Source organism: Ambystoma mexicanum, chromosome 2p (genome assembly GCF_040938575.1).
Source record: "Ambystoma mexicanum isolate Mex_15411 chromosome 2p, UKY_AmexF1_1, whole genome shotgun sequence".
NCBI classification, from domain to species: Eukaryota; Metazoa; Chordata; class Amphibia; order Caudata; family Ambystomatidae; genus Ambystoma; species Ambystoma mexicanum.
Genome location: NC_090923.1, coordinates 102,995,736 through 103,014,581, shown reverse-complemented (window position 1 = coordinate 103,014,581; position 18,846 = coordinate 102,995,736). Strand labels below are relative to the sequence as shown.

Sequence of the window (18,846 nt, the reverse complement as noted above, 5' to 3'; positions counted from 1 at the left end):
ATGAACAACCTATTTTTAGTTATACAGGTACATACAGCACTTCCGTCTGTACACATCAACACAAAAGCAAAGCAATCTTGCCTCGTCCCTCTAACCTAACCTCTACCGCTCTCTTTTACATCCACCACAGCGTGACGAAGACATGCTAGTGACAGCGGTGCATGCTATCAATCCCTGTAACATGACATAACTCAACACATCCTACTAAGAACTGTTCATTATTCTGGGATAAAGTAGAAGCACTAGCCCTTTAATTTGTTCTGTATTATCCTGAACCACTGTTTTGAAGGTGTCTGGTGCTAAGAGTCTGCTGGGGGCCCTATCCCAGGTGAGCCCATGGCATGTAACTGCCAGGAGTGGGCCATCATTCTTAGTGTGGAAATGAGGCATCGCTCCTTCATGCCACAACCTTCATCAGCTCCAGGTGGTATATATAGTGTATGAAATGCACTTGTTAGAAATGCAAGAGGGAGGTGGACACAATTCTACATATGTTTTGGCTGTATCAGAAAGTTCAGCTTTTCTTTGTCCGTCAGATAATGTAATCACCACTCCCATATTAAACAGCCCTGTGTCTCTGTGTATCCTGCCCTTATCTCATTTAAAACCCGGTGAGTGCCTGCTCCTCTTCACCCAGGTTGGCTAGGACTGGGTGGGTGCATGTGGCCTACCCCCCCCACTCAAATTAGGACCTATACATATGCATGTAAAAACAAGACCACTTTTCAAGAGGGGGGTGGGAGGGGGGGGGGTGGGGGGGAGGGTGTGTGTGTGTGTGTGTGTGTGTGTGTGTCCGGTAACCACACCCTTTGCCGTTTCTACTGTCCATGTTGCAACAATAAGACAAAATGACTGTGGCCCATGGTGAGCTGGCACAACCCATAGCAGGTCCCACTTGCATGGCCTTCTGGACTAGGGTTCAAATCACCCTGCATATTAAATGGCCAGATCCCACCAGTCATGGCCACTGATTATTGGCCAAAGCCCCCGTCACACCCTCCATTAATTTTCACAGTAACCTCCCACTTTAACAAACCATCCCTGCTGTCTTCTATCACTGTTCTATTTATTCCCAGTAATCACTTTCAGGATAATGATTATTATTATTATCAAGGTATTTATTGAGCACGGACGAAGCTTCGAGAAGCAGTGCAGCGCTTTGCAGCGGTATTCAGCAATACAGCTACATAACAGAGCGCTTTACAGAGGTGTAAAACAGTACAGATGCATTACAATGCGCTTTTCATACATAACAACAGAACAGATATACAGCAGAGGGTAGGATACAGAGAGGCACAAATGAGGGTTACAGCTGTACCGGATAATACATGTTTTGCCTATTACCTCAGTAAGGGGAAAATACTTGTCAATTCAAAACTCTTCCTCATTTCCATAGCCACTTTACTTGTGCGCCCCTCCTCTGTTCTAGATCCCCCATTCCCTGCATTGTGTAAATCCTCCATGACCATCTCCAATGGCCTCCTTAAACTCACTGGTTAGTGTGAGGCCTTTCGTTTCTTTGCGAGCATGTCTTGCAACGATTCCCGCATGAGTCCCATGGGATTCCCCCAGTAAGATAAGATTGTTCTGCCACAAACTCTCTTCCCAACCCCAAACTCTCATATTACACATGTGGTCCTCTTTCCCTCACCCCACCCCTTCTAACCTAACGTAAACCCACCTACCTCCTTCCCCACTCCGAATATCGGAATTACAGCGTGAATCGTCTACATTGAGGAAACAAAATGGCCGCACTTTTTCAATGAGACCAGAGGGCGCCCCCTTCTCCATCACATTATTTCAAAGCCACTGCATCTTTTCACTCCAAACCAACAAAAGGCACATCACCAGAGCTTGGTGTGCACATTTCTGAATTGGCGCAAATCCATTCAGCGTTTTTTGCACTTCATGGGTTCAATGGAAGCACCTTTTTTTAGTAGCCTGAAAACAGCTTATTTTTATTTTCTTTAAAACTTTTGATTAACGCATTTTCCTCATGATTTCCACTTTGTAGAGGCCTGTGGCAAGCATTTATTTGGAATATTTCTTCCAAATCCGTCCAGTGAACAGGCAAATGTTATCAGCGAGAGAATTCTGGGCAAAGTCACTGTAAATAGGTTTTATCTTAACTATAGGTCAGCAGTCTATACATTTATATACATTTATATTTATATATTCATGCTAATTTCCATACCCACAATGCCTTGGTGATGTGGCTCTGAACAGGAGGTGAACTTCCAGTGATGGCTGCTAGGTAGCGTTGTGGCTTGCGTAACTTAGCTCAAATGGAATATTCTGCATTCACACTTGAGGTGGAACAGTTTTTTTCAAGCCTTTTTAAACCCACCTTAACTTTGCTGGTGTTTGTAAAACATGACCCATGGCTCCCACCACAAGGGCAGGTGGATGTTCGGTGTTCGTGGGAAAGTGTCGGTGAAGGTGGATGCAGGGAGTTCAGAATGGAAGAAGGGGAGGAGGTGATGCTGAATCGGTTGAGGATAGGTCATGTGGGGCTGAATGACTGTCTATTTCGAATAGGGAAGCGTGAATCAAGGGACTGTGCGGTGCCTGAAACGGTGGGACATTTTTTGATTAGGTGTGAAAGACATGTTGCAGAGAGAGGGTTCGGTTGACTGCGTTGGGTGTGGCTGAGCTGAGTGGGAGGACTATACTGGGAGGTGATGGGGAGAGAGGCAGGAGGAGGAGTAGTGTGATGTTGGATTTTGTGAGGCAGACGGGGAGGTGGGAGGAGTTGTGAGCTTAAATGGAGCCAAATAATAATTAGTGGGTACGGTGCACATCATCCTATAAGATGGGGAAGCGCCTGCGTGGGTCCGCCCACGCCTCAGTTAATTAAGAAGAAGAAGAAGAAGACTGCCAGACTATATTACGCTGAGGATCGCTAATAAGAGTGAAACCAGGAATGTAGTTGTCTGCTGTCTTGACAAATGTCTGTCTTGTGTTGATAAAGAATATGTATGAAGTTGCACTGCCCTGTAAAACAAAGGCAATTTGGGATAATTTGCATACCCGCATTGCCTTGGCAATGTGGCTCTGAACTGTAGGTGAACTTCCATGGATGTTTACGAGGTGACATTGTGGCATGTGTGACTTGGCTAAAATGGAATATTCTACTTTCGCATTGGAGGTGGAAGGTTTTATTTCAAGCCTTTTTAAACCGACCATAACTTTACTGGTATTTGTTTTATGTATATAACGGCCTTTCAGAAGCACAGCCCTTTCCAAATTTCAAATGATTTCCTGATTGCCCAATCTAGGTCAGTTTAATAAACATGCTGCTTGATTTCAAATCCTACCTTAGGCCCTCCTTCGCTCTGCTCCACAGAGAGCGATCCCTCTGCTTGGACCTGGGGGCTATTTCATCCAGCTCTGCCTCACTTAGCACTTGCCGCCTCATGCGGTTGACCGCGAGGCGTTGACAAAGGTTCTGTTCTTCCGTCATGGTGACGCAAGATTGCATGGACGTTCAACCAAGGGAGGGGCTTTCCTATGCGTCGTCTTCTCTTCTTCCTCGAATCTGAAATAAAATGTACAATCAGACATTACAATAACATTGACTGAAGGTCCTCTTGCGATGCACTGAGTTGAAGATAGGGATAATGAGAACCGTCAGACCCATCCAATCCTCTAATTGTATCACAACCGCGTCAGCTCTTGAGGTACTGCCCCTACATGGTCTCCAATATCTGATTCCATTGTACCTCCCAAACATAGATGAAGAAAGATGGTGCAGAATAGTCAAGCATGGCGATTGATGAGAGCGCGTCCTCGGACCTGCATCATGGATCACACATCGTAAGTCATAAAGTCAAAGGATAGGTACCTACAATGATTATTTCTCAAAGTATGTCTTCACCATGGTAAGGATGCTAATTTAATGTAGTCACACCATATGAGCCTATGCATACCAGTGTTATTCTTGATCACACATGCAAACATGTAAACACACACACTGTGCATCTACTGTACACCCCTACAGCACAGTTTGCCCCTGTGTACATTTACTTCACTCCTACAACAATCAAATAGACTCATCCCGGCAGCACCTCCATAACACACACTTGCCTGTACTGTTACACTCTTACAACGCACACAGTCCTCTGTACTGGTCCTCATGTAATTTACCCAGTTACCCTGCCCGCTGTGCAGTTACACTCTGCTAGAGAGTCTGCAGCACATGCATCTATATTCACTTGGTTTTAAAATCGCCCACAGCTGTCCTGTACATACATGCAGCATGCCTCGAATGCAAACCACTAGTATGCAGGCTTGTGTGTAGTGCATGCCTGCCTACAATTCCTCTCATGGGTAATCGGCAGATATACCTAAATCTAGGCAGCTCCAGCCCTCGTACCAAAGCACAGGCCGGATTCTTTTTGACAGATATCCCCCACCCTGCACCAATCACTGCATGTGCTGTTCACATCACAGTCTACCTCTGCACAATGTGGCCAGAGAAGCAAGCAGAATTAAGCATGTAGCAACAGTTCAGCGATCGCCTCCGATCCTACCTTACACCAGATATCAACCACATATAGGCAATACATATCCGAGGCACCATTTATAAAGATGGTAAACTGTGGGGGTCTTTGGGTGATCAATATTCATTAAAAAAAATCTTCAACAGTTAATAGGCCTATTCTATGCCACTTGGTGATCAGTATTATACTTAAATAAAGATAATGGGCCTCATTACGACCCGGGCGGTAAGGGATTACCGGTACCGGTAAGGGCACTGGTGCCGGTAATCCTTACCGCCCGATTACGAGGTCCCTTTGCGGGTCCCTACCATAACGGCTGGTTTTACCAGCCGTTAAGGAAGGGACCCGCAAAGGGACCTTGGAGGTAAGTACGGTACCGCAATTTGCGGTACCATAATTACCACCTTCCCCACTCCCATTGAGCCCTAGGGGGCAAAAATGGGAATGGGGAAGGGCCAATGGTGAATGGGGAATTACCGCCCCGCCAACCTTGGAATGGGGCGGTAATTTCGCCATTCACCATGGCGGAATTCGGCGTCAACCATGGCGCTAATGGCGCCATGGTTTAACGCCTGGGTCGTAATGAGGCCGATTGTCATTTGCACCAATCACTGTAAATAATTACATAGGGCCTCATTATGACCCGGGCGGTAAGGGATTACCGGTACCGGTAAGGGCACTGGTGCCAGTAATCCCTTACTGCCCTATTCCGAGGTCCCTTTGCGGGTCCTCCCTTAATGCCTGGTTTCACCAGGCGTTAAGGACAGGACCCGCAAAGGGACTTTGGAGCTAATAACGCTACTGCAATTAGCGGTACCGTTATTAGCTCCTTCCCCATTCCCATTGAGCCCTATCGGGGCTCAAATGGGAATGGGGAAGGGCCAGGGTGAATGGGGAATTACCACCCCCGCCAACCTTGGAACGGGGCGGTAATTGCTCCATTCAGCATGGCGGAATCGGTAAGGTTTTGGAGGCAACCATGGCGCAAATAGCGCCATGGTTACCGCCTGGGTCGTAATGAGGCCTTATAGAATCACAAATTGACACATTTAAGCTTTTCACAAAACTAAAACTAAAAACTGGATTTTTCAAAGAAACCAAAAATCTATAAACAATATGGAGGCACCCAAAATAATTAGTGGTCTAACCATAGAAGATATTTGCAATACACAGAAATTATTATCACTAAATAAAGCAGAGACTATTACAGGCAGTCAGAATATAAAACATTGAATTGATGTGAAAGCTTTATATAGTGCAATTCAACATGATCTAGCACTTAAAACATAAGACTTTTTCTTTGTTCAGACATCCACATGCTACCTGTTACACTTTGAAATGCTTAAAGAATTTTTGAACTTTGTTTTGAATAATAACATGATTCTTTTCAATGGCGAATATTACCAGCATAAAAAGGATATAGCCATGGGCTCTTCTTGTGTACCATCAATAGCAAACCTTATGGTTTTTTTGAACAAACGAATGTTGAACAAAACACCAAATATGAGAAACATTAAAATTTGGTGTCGATATATTTTCATTATCTGGTCAGGCCCAACAACCAGAAGATCTAAGCCAGAACCATTTGTAATAGAATTTAGAAGCAACTATTGGAAATACAATATAAACTCTCTTGACCTAAACATCTTTGTAGATGAAAACAAATTAGACTGCCGAACATATAGGAAAAGTATAGAAGTAAATACCAGATAACATGCAACAATCTGTCACAGACACAATACAGACACAATACAGTTGACAATCTTCCAGTTGTTGAATTTATCAGAGCCAAAAGAAATTGCGTAGATCTAAATATTTTGAGGATGAATGCAACCTTATTAAGAATAGATTTAGAGCCATTAGACCCAGGTAGCAATCACATTATATACATTGATTAAAGAAGAAATGAAAAAAAGTTTTGCCCTTAGGCGCAGCAACAAAGAGGTTCTACCAAACCTTTTATACCATTCATGTAGAGTCCATTCTGGTGGCTACCCGGGTTGTGCAGAGACTGCACTTTAGAACAAGGAACCACACTGCAAAGGCATGCCAGTGACAGTTAAATGCAATGCAAAATACCTTTTGATATTGACGTCCAAAACCCTCACAGATTCGATGTAGACCTCGTGGTGCAAAGAGAACAATCAAGAAAAATCTGCGAGATGAGTGAAACGAGGTGCTAGAACACATGTTTTTTTATGGTAGTGTTTGGTGCACAAAATACCCTTTAGGTTTCTGAAGGGAGTGGTTTAGGTGGTTGAGATATGTCTGTTACTGTTTTTGAACTGAAGTGTATTTCGGAGCCTCAGAGAGGTTTGAAGGGACCCTCCGGTATGTGCAGTTTTCAAGATAAATCTGTCGTGACCCATTTTTCTGGACCCATTCAAGAGGACGCAGGAACAATTCAGTAGTTTCTCCAGCCATTGGCTTGATTTGGTGGTGTGTGAAGCCAGAGCTATCAGGGTTCAGCCACAATAATCCCATTTTTCTTTTCCTTCATCTTTGACGTGAGCCGTCACTATCATCTTCTGAACAGGTCAACGGAAGCTGCACCCGGATTCAGCGGAATGGAACTGGGCCTAAAGCCGGGCGCTAGGAATGCACCACCAGGACTAGAGGATAACTCTGCAGGACCCGCATGACTGGCTCACAAGCCCATGGATATCACACCTTCGTGTCGCCATGAAAGCCCTTCACTTGGTGGCAACATGCAACCTGCTGGATGGTTTTGCCTACACTTCCCATTAGGCCTAGCCAGCATAATAGTCAATGGTGAGGGATCATGAAAGCCGTAGACCAAGATGCTGGAAGGCCACGTTGCCCACCACCCATTAAGTAGTTCTAGCTACCCGGGGAAATGCCGAATTCAGAACAGGTTCCTTGCTTTGGGGCAGTACAATGGGGGAACTTGTGCCAGGCTGTGGGGGAAGTTGAAATGGCAAATGTAATATGGGTAAGAGAGACTACATAGTAATAACACAGCAGTAATTACAACAAACACACATACACACACATACATATAGATATTTCCATCGTGGGGAGGTGTGAGTTGACGGAGTAGAACCGAGGCTCCTTCGAAAGAGAACACATTATCGAATATTGGTTATTGTCTTAATGGCAGGGGGTAGGGAGCTCTAGTGAAAGGGTAGAAGAGCAGAGTGGGAAGTAGCACAGAGCGGACGGTGTATAAAATGACTGATTACAGTTTGGGAGCAGATGGTGTGAGGGGGGATGAGGAGAAGGCTATGGACTGAGGAAGCTGGGAAGTCCAGCCCATGGATGTATTAATAGGAGCATTTTGAAGATAGGGTAGTGGTGCAAGGATAGCCCTCCAATGTGTAGGCGGTAGGGGATGTGGGGAAATTCCTATTTTGATCTAATCAAATAGGAGACTTTAAATTTCCTTGAGGGAACGCTATACTCTGAAGGGGGCAGCCGTGATGACTTCAGGTGATTGCTTTGAAACAAGCTTTGGTGTGAGTTTTGTTACACTTAGCTATTTAGCTATTGGGCAAAACCAATGCAAGTGAATAGAGTGTACATTTTTAAAAAACAAAATATAAAACTATGCAATATAATTACTTAAAATATTCCTGCTCTACCTTGTATATTATATGCCAATTTGGAACTCTCATTCTCTTGCTGCACCCCTTTCCCTCTCTGCCTCGCCCTCCCTCTGTCACTCTCTATCTCACTTTATGTCTCTGTCTCTTTGTCTCCCTCTCTCTCTCTCTCTCTGAGCAAGAGTCGCTTTGTCAGTGTGCAGTTTTGCCGTAGCCACCTGTGATGGGTCAGAAATGAGAGGCAGACACAAAGTGGTCCTGTTCTGAACATCAGCTATTTTATTAACAGAAAGGGGTTTGGCTAAAACCCTAGCTTTCCCTATCCTAAAGCAAATGACCCTTCCTATGAACCTAAAACTAAAGTAGGCTGACCTTGTGTCCAAACTAAATCAGACCCGCACACTAATCAAAAGGCGCAAGGTAAATATTTACAAATTCAATTCAATAGAAACGTGCAAGAATTTAAACATATAACTTCAACCAAAACGTTCCCTTCCCCAGGATTATTTCTGGGAAATTCTTCACCGTGTTCTGTCTCAACACCAGTCTCGTAAAGGCAATGCAAATGTCTCTCATACTTTCCTCAGGATGAAAAACAAATGTCTCTTCCACAACCCTGGTTGGAATATAACAAAGAGGAAGTCTCTCCTAGTATTTCAGGATAGCAAAACAGAATGTCTTTCCCACAACAATGGTTGGAATAAGTCGTTCCTACTTTTCAGGATGGTTAAACAAATGTCTCCTCTCCAAAAGTTATTAAAATCTTTTCAGAGCCTCTGGTTGACAAAATGTTCAATTGAAATAAAAACTTAATATGGCAATGGCAATGTTTCTCTTCCACACACCAGTACAAATTGGGTTTCGTGGTACACTCTCCCGTCAAGAAACTTCTTGTCAGGATTAGTTTGTGGGTTGCGCACATAAAGCGTCCTAATAAACAGGCTTTGTTACCTTTAGGAACTCTCAGGTAATGTCGTCCGGTATCTAGGCATATGTGCATTCAATCACATCTTCCAACTTCCCAGGTGTCACCAAAATATCTTATTTCTTGGCTGACGTTGTTGGGGTTTCCATGGCGATTGTGGCATCCTTTCCACACCTGATGCAATGCGAGCAGCGTGAGGGGCGGAGTAAGGAAGGTTCATGGGAGAGCTACATAAGCTTCCGGGTATCCTGACACGACGCTTCTGATTTTGCAAAAAATCATGGTTTACCTCTTGCGCTACTCTTGTTTTGCTTTGTATCAAGACATTGGGCCTCATTCCGAGTACGGCGATAACCAATGGCGCTATTAACGCCTTGGTTGACGCCGTACCCGGACCGGCAGCGCCTTGGTGGATGGCGGAATTACCGCCCCATTCCAAGGTTGGCGGGCGGTATTTCCCCATTCACCAAGGCTCTTCCCCATTCTCAAATGAGCCCCCATAGGGCTCAATGGGAATGGGGAAGATGCAAATAACGGTGACCGTTCATTACGGTCACCGTTATTGGCTTGGAGGCCCCTTTGCGCCGTCGACTTTAACACCTGCTCAAAGCAGGCATTAAGGGCGAGGGCGCAAAGGGAACTCGGAGTATGGCGGTAAGGGATCACCGCCACCGGTCTCGTTACCGGTGGCCGCTATCCCTTACCGCCATACTCGGAATGAGGCCCATTGATTATGTCCATGTTACTCTCTTGTCTAAACCCTGCTGTATCCTGCATCTTGTCATTAAGGAAGAACAAACATGGAACACTTACTGACCTGCTTAATTCCTGCTGAACCTGTCATTGTTTTTGCCCGCACGAAGAACGAACTTGGAAAGCTCACTGACACGCTTCATTCCTGCTGATTCTGTCATTGGATATGCCCACAAGGAAATGGATCTTTAAACACTTATTGAACTTGGCTTTTCTTGCTTAACAGTTCTTTTCCTGAATCCACACAAACTCGACTCAGACCACACACTTGGACTACCTACATTTACCCATCTTGCATCCAGTAATCTCAACTCCAAACCAACTCGAAGTGTCCACGGAAAACACCTCTTCTTGCATCCCATGTGTGTTTCTTGCCAAACCCAGCGCACAGACTAGAGACTTCCACCCCTGGTGCTTATTCTCATTAGGCGTCATCATTTTGATGTGACAGGTGGTTACCTGGAACTGGAGACTTGACCACTAACCGTCTTAGGCGTCCTCGTGCCGTCGTGGTTAGGAACGGTTTGGTGAAATATACTTGGTGCATTTTCTGGACTTCCAACCAACCCTTTATCAAAGTTTCCTCTCTGTGCATCTCATGCTGCATTCCTTGTATCCAGCCCATGTTATAGCAGTGTGGTCTGTTTCATAGGTATTATCTGAAAATGAATAACAGATGGATATTTCCTAATCTATAGAGATCAGCATCACTCACCTAGAGAGCATTCCTTATCATACACAGGTTAGCCACTGCACCTTACATTTCTATTCTTATTGTATCAAATCCTTATATCCTAGTGATTTGTTCTTTGTTCCATTACAGTTCCTGGGTTTCGTGCCGTGTTCTATTTTCCGATTAATTCATTCCTCTGCATGTGTGTTTCATTCAGAGGGGTACATTGGTAGGAAAAATTCTTCAACTACACTTAGAGTTCAACTACCAGGATTCTGACATAATCAGAAGCCTCAAATGCACACCACCGAAACCCTGGCCACCATTATGCAAATGGTTGTGGAACTATGTCGAGACATGGCGTCAGCCCATGCTTCCATGCACGGTCGAATAGATGAGTTACAGGCTAGCGCCCACTCTGGGGCTTTGGAACCCCCCTCCGGCTGTGGCATCCAGTTCTGCTGATCCTGTGCCTCCACAGGCAGCACCTCCTGTTTATATGACAACACAATTTCCTTTGCCCCCCCCAGAACGATTCCATAGTGATCCTAAAGCATATTGCACCTTTTTCAATGGAGGCTACACTTCTTGTGCCGCCCTAATGCGTTTCCCGACTCTACCACTAAGGCGGCTTTTGTGTTATCCCATCTCGGGGGGAAAAGCTGCAGCATGGGCAAACCCTTTACTTGAGGCAGGTAGCCAGCCGTTTGCATTTTGACTGTGATGCCTTGCTGGAAGCTATGAGTCGCGTCTTTGATACGCAGTACAAGACGCAGGCCATGGAATTAGAATTATTAGGTTTACAACAAGGCAACACCTCGTTTCTCGCCTATATAGCCAAGTTCAACCAGCTCATTTCCTAGACTGGTTGGCCTGAGGATAAGAAGGCATCTTTATTTTATAAAGGCTTATCGGAAACATTGAAAGACTCTGTGGTCTGAACTGCCTTTCATGAATTATTGGATCTCGTGCTTCAGATTGATACCAGAAGGGCAGAAAGGAAGGGAGTAAAAGGGGTCCTTTACCCATTTCTGTTACTCCATCAACTACTACTATTGGTAATGTAGAACCAATGCAAATCGGCACTGTTAGAGGGCCATTAACCCCTGAAGAAAGAGAAAGACGACGAACCTCTAATCTATGCTTCTATTGTGGTTCCTCGGAACATCTGTTGAAGGCATGCACAAAGAAACCTAAGAAGTCGGGAAACGCGAAAACTCGGTAGTGGATGAGTCCAGCTGCCGAGTTCCATGTACCTGGACTCTGTTTTAGCAAACCCTCTAATGATTAGGGCTACTTTTCAGCTTTCGTCTGGTTCCTCTTGGGACGGAGAAGCAGTGATGGACTCTGGTGCTACCGGGAAATATGTTGATCATTCATATGCCAGTGAAAACAGCATTCCTGTGTTTTCAAAAGAACATCCTGAGCTTGTTAATGCCGTGGACGGTAGCATGTTGCTGTCTGGTTACAGAACACACAGTGTATCTAGATATGACCACAGATACAGGATATGCTGAGTCCATACAGTATGATGTTATAGCCGCACCTCAGTATACATTTATTTCTGGGGTTACCTTGGTTAAAATTGCACAACCCAATTATCGATTGGAAAGCTGGGGAGGTATACTTCTCGTCAGAGTATTGCAAAAACCATTGTGTGGGGTTGACGACCTTGACTAAGAACCCTTGTCGGCCTTTATTGAGTGTTGCTCCTTCCATAGGAGCACTCACTTCTGTTTCCTTGCCTAAGTAATACCAGGCTTTTTGGGATGTTTTTGACGCCAAAGGGGCTGACATATTGCCTCCACATAGGCCTTATGATTGCCCCATTTAGAACCTGGGGCTAAAATCCCTACAGGTCGTATCTACTCCTTGACGGTGACAGAGGATGCTATATTGAAGGAGTACATTGACAAAGCTTTGAGTACAGGCTTTATACGCCCTTATCGCGCCTCAGTGGCCTCTCCCATGTTCTTTGTTCCAAAGAAGGAGGGGACCTCTGTCCCTGTATTGATTACCGTGCACTCAATGCAGTGACTATTCGCAACCAATATCCCATACCATTGATATCCGTTCTTCCAAATCTATTAGGTTCCTCCAAGATATTTACGAAACTAGACTTGAAGTGAGCCTATAATCTGGTCAGAATGCATCAAGGTGACAAATGGAAAACCGCATACAAGACAAGGTATGGGTTGTTTGAATACTGCGTGATGTCATTCGGCCTATGCAAAGCCCCGCCACTTTTCAACACTTCATAAATGACGTGTTCAGAGACATGCTGGATAATTATCTTGTGGTATACCTCAATGACATCCTTATGTATTCTCCCATGTACGAAACCCATGTCATTCATGTATCTAAGGTCTTGCAACGTCTCTGGGTCAATAGTCTGTATGCTAAATTGGAAAAGTGCATTTGTCATGTTACCAAAGTGGAATTCCTGGGCTACGATATCACTGACAGGGGAATTCAGATGAGCATGTCTAAGGTCAAGGCTATTCTAGAATGGCCTGCACCGACTAACTTGAAAAATGTGCAATCATTTCTCGGTTTTGCAAATTTCTATTGACGCTTTATCAAGTCTTTTTCAAGTATAGTGCCCCTTTGACATCCCTTACGAGTTCTAAGAAAACTTTAATTTGGGACCGGGCAGCCCAGAAAGCATTTGACATACTGAAAGCTGCCTTTACGACAGCCCCTGTTCTACTACACCCGAATCCTGCCTTACCTTATGTCGTTGAGGCGGATGCTTCTGATGTGGCCGTGGGTGCTATCCTGTCTCAGAAATGTGGGGATACTGACTCCAGAAAACTGACATCCTATGCAGCCAATTACACTATCACTAAGAAAGAATTATTGGCAGTACGAGATGCTTTTCATGTATGGAGACATCATCTCCTGGGAACCGCCCTTCAGGTACAAGTTTACACGGTTCATCAAAATCTATTGGCCTTAAAATCGGTGAAATGTACCACATCCCACCATGCTTGTTGGCATGAGTTTTTTTCAATGTATCATTTGGAAATCACTTATCGACCTGGTTCAAGACACTCGAAAGCAGATGCATTGTCTTGCATCTATGGTGCTTCTACTCGTGCCGATAATGGCAATCCCCTCCTACTCCCTCATCAAGTTGGTTGTGCCTGCACCAAGCAACCTCCTTTGCTTACTTCATTGTTGGAATGGGCACGTTTGCATCCACAAGAGGTTAAGGACAACGATTTGGAGGTGGTCCGGGGCCTTCTGCATCAACAGGGTTTGATATACCTTCCTGACAGTTCCTCTCACAGAATCGCCATACAGTGGTGTCATGATTCCATGTTTAGAGCACACACTGGGGGAAGAAAAACACTGGACTTATTACGTCGCTGGTGCTGGTGGCCATCCATGAGCAAGGACGTACCCGAATGCATCACGTCATGTGCTATTTGCTTCCAATGCAAGAATGCTTCTACTAAATCCATGGGACTCTTGCACCCTTTACCCATCTCGGAACAACCATGGGTCATGTTATCTATGGATTTCATAGTTGAATTACCTGAAAACCACTGCTATGATACTATATGGGTGGTGATTGATTCCTTTACCAAAATGGCCTTGTTTGTTCCTTGTAAGGCTTTTCTTACTGCACCCTGTCTTGGCATGTTTTCAGGTTCTTTGTTCTACCACACATTATTGTTTCTGATAGTGGGTCCCAATTCACTTCTCATTTTTGGAAGGCTATCACACATTCCTTGGGTATTGATGAATGGTTCTCGAGTGCATATCACCCTCAAACGGATGGCCAAACTGAACATTTGAATGCTATGCTCGAACAGTTCCTGTGTTGTCTTGTCTTTCAACATCAAGATACCTGGTTGTCGGTCCTAGCCATGGCAGAGTTCGCCTATGATAATTCAATACAAACATCCACAGGCACTTCTCCCTTCTTCGCTATGTATAGCAGACATCCCCAGACTCCCCCTCTGCACCCTGTGCTCACACCAACCAGTCCGGCTGCTGATGCTTGTGTCCGCGACCTGACTAAGATACGGGATAAAATCTCCTATCACTTACGTAGGGCTAAGGCTCATGATAAAGAGATGGGATAATTATGATAAAATAAATAAAGAGTCAACAGTGGTAGTGCAGCCAGCAAGTGGCAAGTGCTAGGTTTAAGGCAGCAGACAGGGTAAGTCTGATAAGTGCAGGAAGAACAAAGGGGGAATGTATGGGTACAGATACAGACCCCAGTGCAAGGGGTGGCCCAGGAGCAGTGGGGAAGGGTGGCATTGTGAGCAGGTACCTGGGCCCGGAGGACACAGGGTGACCAGGGGCACAGTGCCAGGAGAGAACAAATCAGCAAGGGAGAGTGGGAGCGAAGGCAGAAGCAAAGGGGATGGCCATGAGGTGCTTCCGGAACCGGAGATGGTTCTCCTCGAGTTTTAGAGTGGCAGGGAGGTTTCCATGGCGATTGTGGCGTCATTTGCACACCCGCTGCTACTTAAGCTTCCGGGTTCCCTGAGACGCCGTTTCTGATTTTGCAAAAAATCATGGCTTATCTCTTGCGCTACTCTTGTTTTGCTTTGTATCCAGATCATTGATTACGTCCACGCTACTCTCTTGTCTAAACCCTCCAGCATCTTGAATCTTGTCAATAACGAAGAACGAACCTGAAATGCTCACTGACCTGCTTAATTCCTGCTGAAGCTCTCATTGTTTATGCCCGCACAAAGAATGAACTTGGAAAGCTCACTGACAAGCTTCATTCCTGGCAATTCTTTCATTGTATATGCCCACACGGAAAATTGATTTTTAAACACTTTATGAACTTGGCTTTTCTTGCTTAACAGTTCTTTTCCTGTAACCGCACAAACTCGACTCAGACCACACCCTTGAACTACCTACATTTACCTGTCTTGCATCCAGTAATCTCAACTCCAAACCAACTCGACGTGTCCACGGAAAACATCTCTTCTTGCATCCCATGTGTGTTTCTTGCCATACCCGGCGCACAGACTAGAGATTTCCACCCCTGGTGCTTATTCTCATTAGGCGTCCTTGTTTCGTCGTGACAGGCGTTTACCTGGAACTGGAGACTTCACCACTAACCGTCTTAGGCGTCCTCATGCTGTTTTGGTTAGGGACGGTTTGGTGAACTACACTGGGTGCATTTTCTGGACTTCCAACCAACCCTTTATCATATGGTAAGTTTTCCTCTCTGTGCATCACATACTACATTCCTTGTATCATGCCCACGTTATAGCAGTGTGGTCTGTTTCATAGGTATTATCTGGAACTGCATAACAGATGGATATTTCCTAATCCATAGAGATCAACATCACTCACCTAAAGAGGATTCCTTATCATACACAGGTTAGCCACTGCACCTTACATTTCTATTATTATTGTATCAAATCCTTATTTCCTAGTGATTTGTTCTTTGTTCTATTACAGTTCCTGGGTTTCCTGCGGTGTTCCATCTTCCGATTAAGTGTTTCCTCTGCATGTGTGTTTCATTCAGAGGGGTACATTGGTAAGAAGAAAACTTTGACTACATTTTGAGTTCAACTACCAGGATTCTGACACTTCTCAACTGAAAACTCTTGATATCCTGGTTTACTCTCCTGCCAGAAATATCCCCATTTTGGCTCACACAGATCCCCTGGTGTACTCTCCTGACAGGTATCTTTTTGTCCCGAAAAGATTCACTACCTGATGCTCTTATCAGGTCTCTCTGCAACATTCGCATTACTTTTAAGTATCACAGAATTGTAATTCTCCAATAACACAACTTTGTTGACTTCAGTTATTACTTGTACCAATTTTCTCCATACTGACATTCCATATATGAGGGTTTGTTTAAGCTTTGTCTGTCAACCTTTCTTTCAATGTCTCTTGGCTCTTGGCAATGCTTGTTCTGGGTTTCCTCCAAATGACATCTCATGCCAGGAGAATTGTACAACTTTTGCCTCTATGTTTCTCTTACAATGTCTTGCGGCTTATAGCAATGCTGGTTCCAGGTTTCCCCCAACTGACATCTCATATCAGGAGAATTGTTCCATATTTGCCCTTTTGTTTCAGTTCTACTTGGTCAGTATTTAAAAGTGCTTTCCAAACGCTCTTTAACATGTTTGCATGTCCCGGGGCCCCACACTTGCATAGGCTGACTCACAGGTTCACTGTGCGGCTGCTGCGAGTTGTTTTCATGGGGTAACCTTCCCCTTCTTGGCAGAGTTTCGTTTGGTTCCCGTGTTGGCTTCTGAGTCCTTTGCTGGCAGAAGCAGTGCAACTCTGCAGGACCGTATCCCCTCTGGTCCTGCTTCACATTGCTTGCTTTCACCTCGCCGGAGTTCCTCTTCACTGGTCCCGAACGCTGCCAGCCTGCAACCGGTGCTGTGTTTTCTTATGGTTAAAAGCAGGATGAGAGGAGCAGCAATGGAGGCATTGGGTCTCATTACACGGATGGCGGTAAGGATTTACCGGTACCTGTAAAATACCGGTACCGGTAAATCCTTACCGCCTTACTACGAGGTCCCTTTGCGGGTTGGGGGATTTAACCCCTGCTTTTTGCAGGCGTTAAAAACCAATCCGCAAAGGGACCGAGGGAGCTAATTACGGTACCGCAATTTGCGGTACCGTAATTAGCGCCTTCCCCATTCCCATTGAGCCCTATGGGGCATAAATGGGAATGGGGAAGGGCAATGGTGGAAGGGGGAATCACCGCCCGCCAACCTTGGAATGGGGCGGTAATTCCCCTTTCCGCCAAGGCGGTGCCAGTATTTTACCGGCATGAACCATGGCGCTAATAGCGCCATGGTTCTCCGCCATCCGTGTAATGAGGCCCATTGTCCAAGGAGAAGTTATTTGGAGATATATATTGACATCACGTGTTTCCTGCAGGAAAATTGCTATCACCCTGAGGGTGAATTTTCCATATTGGGGTGGTAAGTGGGACATGGATAGTCTGTGAGCAATAATTCAACAATGACAGAGATGGGCTCTGCGAGGGATGCTAGGGTTCTGACAGTCAAATTATACTGCAACAAATTTGTGGGTTTCAGCAGCGCTAACAATCTATCAGTGGCTGGCAGGCAGAATGAATCATTACTCACAGAAGAAACAGATAACTGGTTTTAAGAATGCAACCCTGTCCAACAGGTATGGACGTTTTCAGAGACAAAGTCGTGTGTATCTTCTGGCACAAACAGTTACTAAAAGAGAAATCATTTAATTCAACTAAGATCGTAAAAGGGCTATTTTTAAAATGTAGTACTTGTAGAAGTTTATAATTCCAGGATGGGCAACCCATTATACTCCTATTGCACTCTTTTGAAAACCCTATGATAAAGGAGAATGGAACAAATAGGATTTTGTGACTATAAGATTGACCACATATCTTCAAATTTGGCAAATATGTCTGTGAGAAAAGGCTTGAATATTTAGTACACTAATGCATAATGCACACAGGGCGTAATGCCCAATTCATTTCCCCCAAAACTTACCCTATCAATAACCACGTATATTTGGACGAGCCTTGGGATGTCAGTGTCATTAATTGGCTGCAACAGCCTGCTTCTCGTTTTAAGAGATCTTTTTCCTTTCCTCAAATCCTGATGCATTGGAGAATTTTAGAAGAAGAGGGAAAGCTGAGTCTTGGGGGGCATATGGGGATGTCCGCCTGCCAAGTCCCCAATGCACAGACATCCTGAGAGAATTGTATCTATGGGGTGTATTTTTATGATTTATTCCCTGTGTTCATTTAGGTCAATGGACCAGTCCTGAGCTTTTACATTCATGGCAAACAGTGTTTCACCATGTATGCAACCTAATAGTAACTACGCACAGGCTCCAGTGAATGCGATCAGTATACCCTTAACCCTGGAACCATTCATATGATAGGCTATTTATAACACGCTTAATACCCAGAGGTTTCTAAGCACGGACCCGGGGATCGAACCTGTGTTGCTCCATGTCCTCTTGCTTCCAAGGCGAGCACGTTGCCGCTGAGCTATCCTCCCGAGACATTGAAGCAGCTGATCTGGCCTAGAAGCACTTACAAACACATAAGCATTCAAGTGCCCATCCTTCCCATCGCACTGGTAGTCCAGTGGACGGGACACAAGTCTAGGAGCGCTCCAGTCTAATGGGGCAAGGTGATCGTGGTTTGATTCACCCTTTCAACGCATAAAGTTATGGCAAACCGTTTTTTATCCCGCAATGTTTTTTCAGATAGATGTTAATAAGTGAATGCATAAAAAACAGGCCGTCTGATTTGGCAGTAGTAGAGGTGAACTGGCGGAGGTCTAAGTTACTTTTGCTCCTGATCTAAGTGATGCAGTCTAAGATATTGTAGAAAATGCTCTAAGGAACGTGCCAAGAGATATAGTGAAAAGTCAATTACCATTTTTGCCAATATCACTTGGCCCATTCAGATTAAAACCATGA

The 18,846-nt window shown here is 44.8% G+C and overlaps 1 protein-coding gene across 2 annotated transcripts in view; it reads right to left on the bottom strand.

Annotated features, from left to right (window-relative positions):
- The window catches only part of SLC26A6 (solute carrier family 26 member 6), a 453,283-nt gene that overhangs the window by 296,565 nt on the left and 137,872 nt on the right, over nt 1–18,846 (bottom strand). For both annotated transcript variants that reach the window (XM_069643342.1, XM_069643341.1), the window contains exon 2: nt 3,318–3,538. In XM_069643342.1, coding sequence (XP_069499443.1) covers nt 3,318–3,481 — 164 coding nt within the window. In that variant the 5' untranslated portion in view covers nt 3,482–3,538. The remainder of the gene's footprint in view (nt 1–3,317; nt 3,539–18,846) is intronic.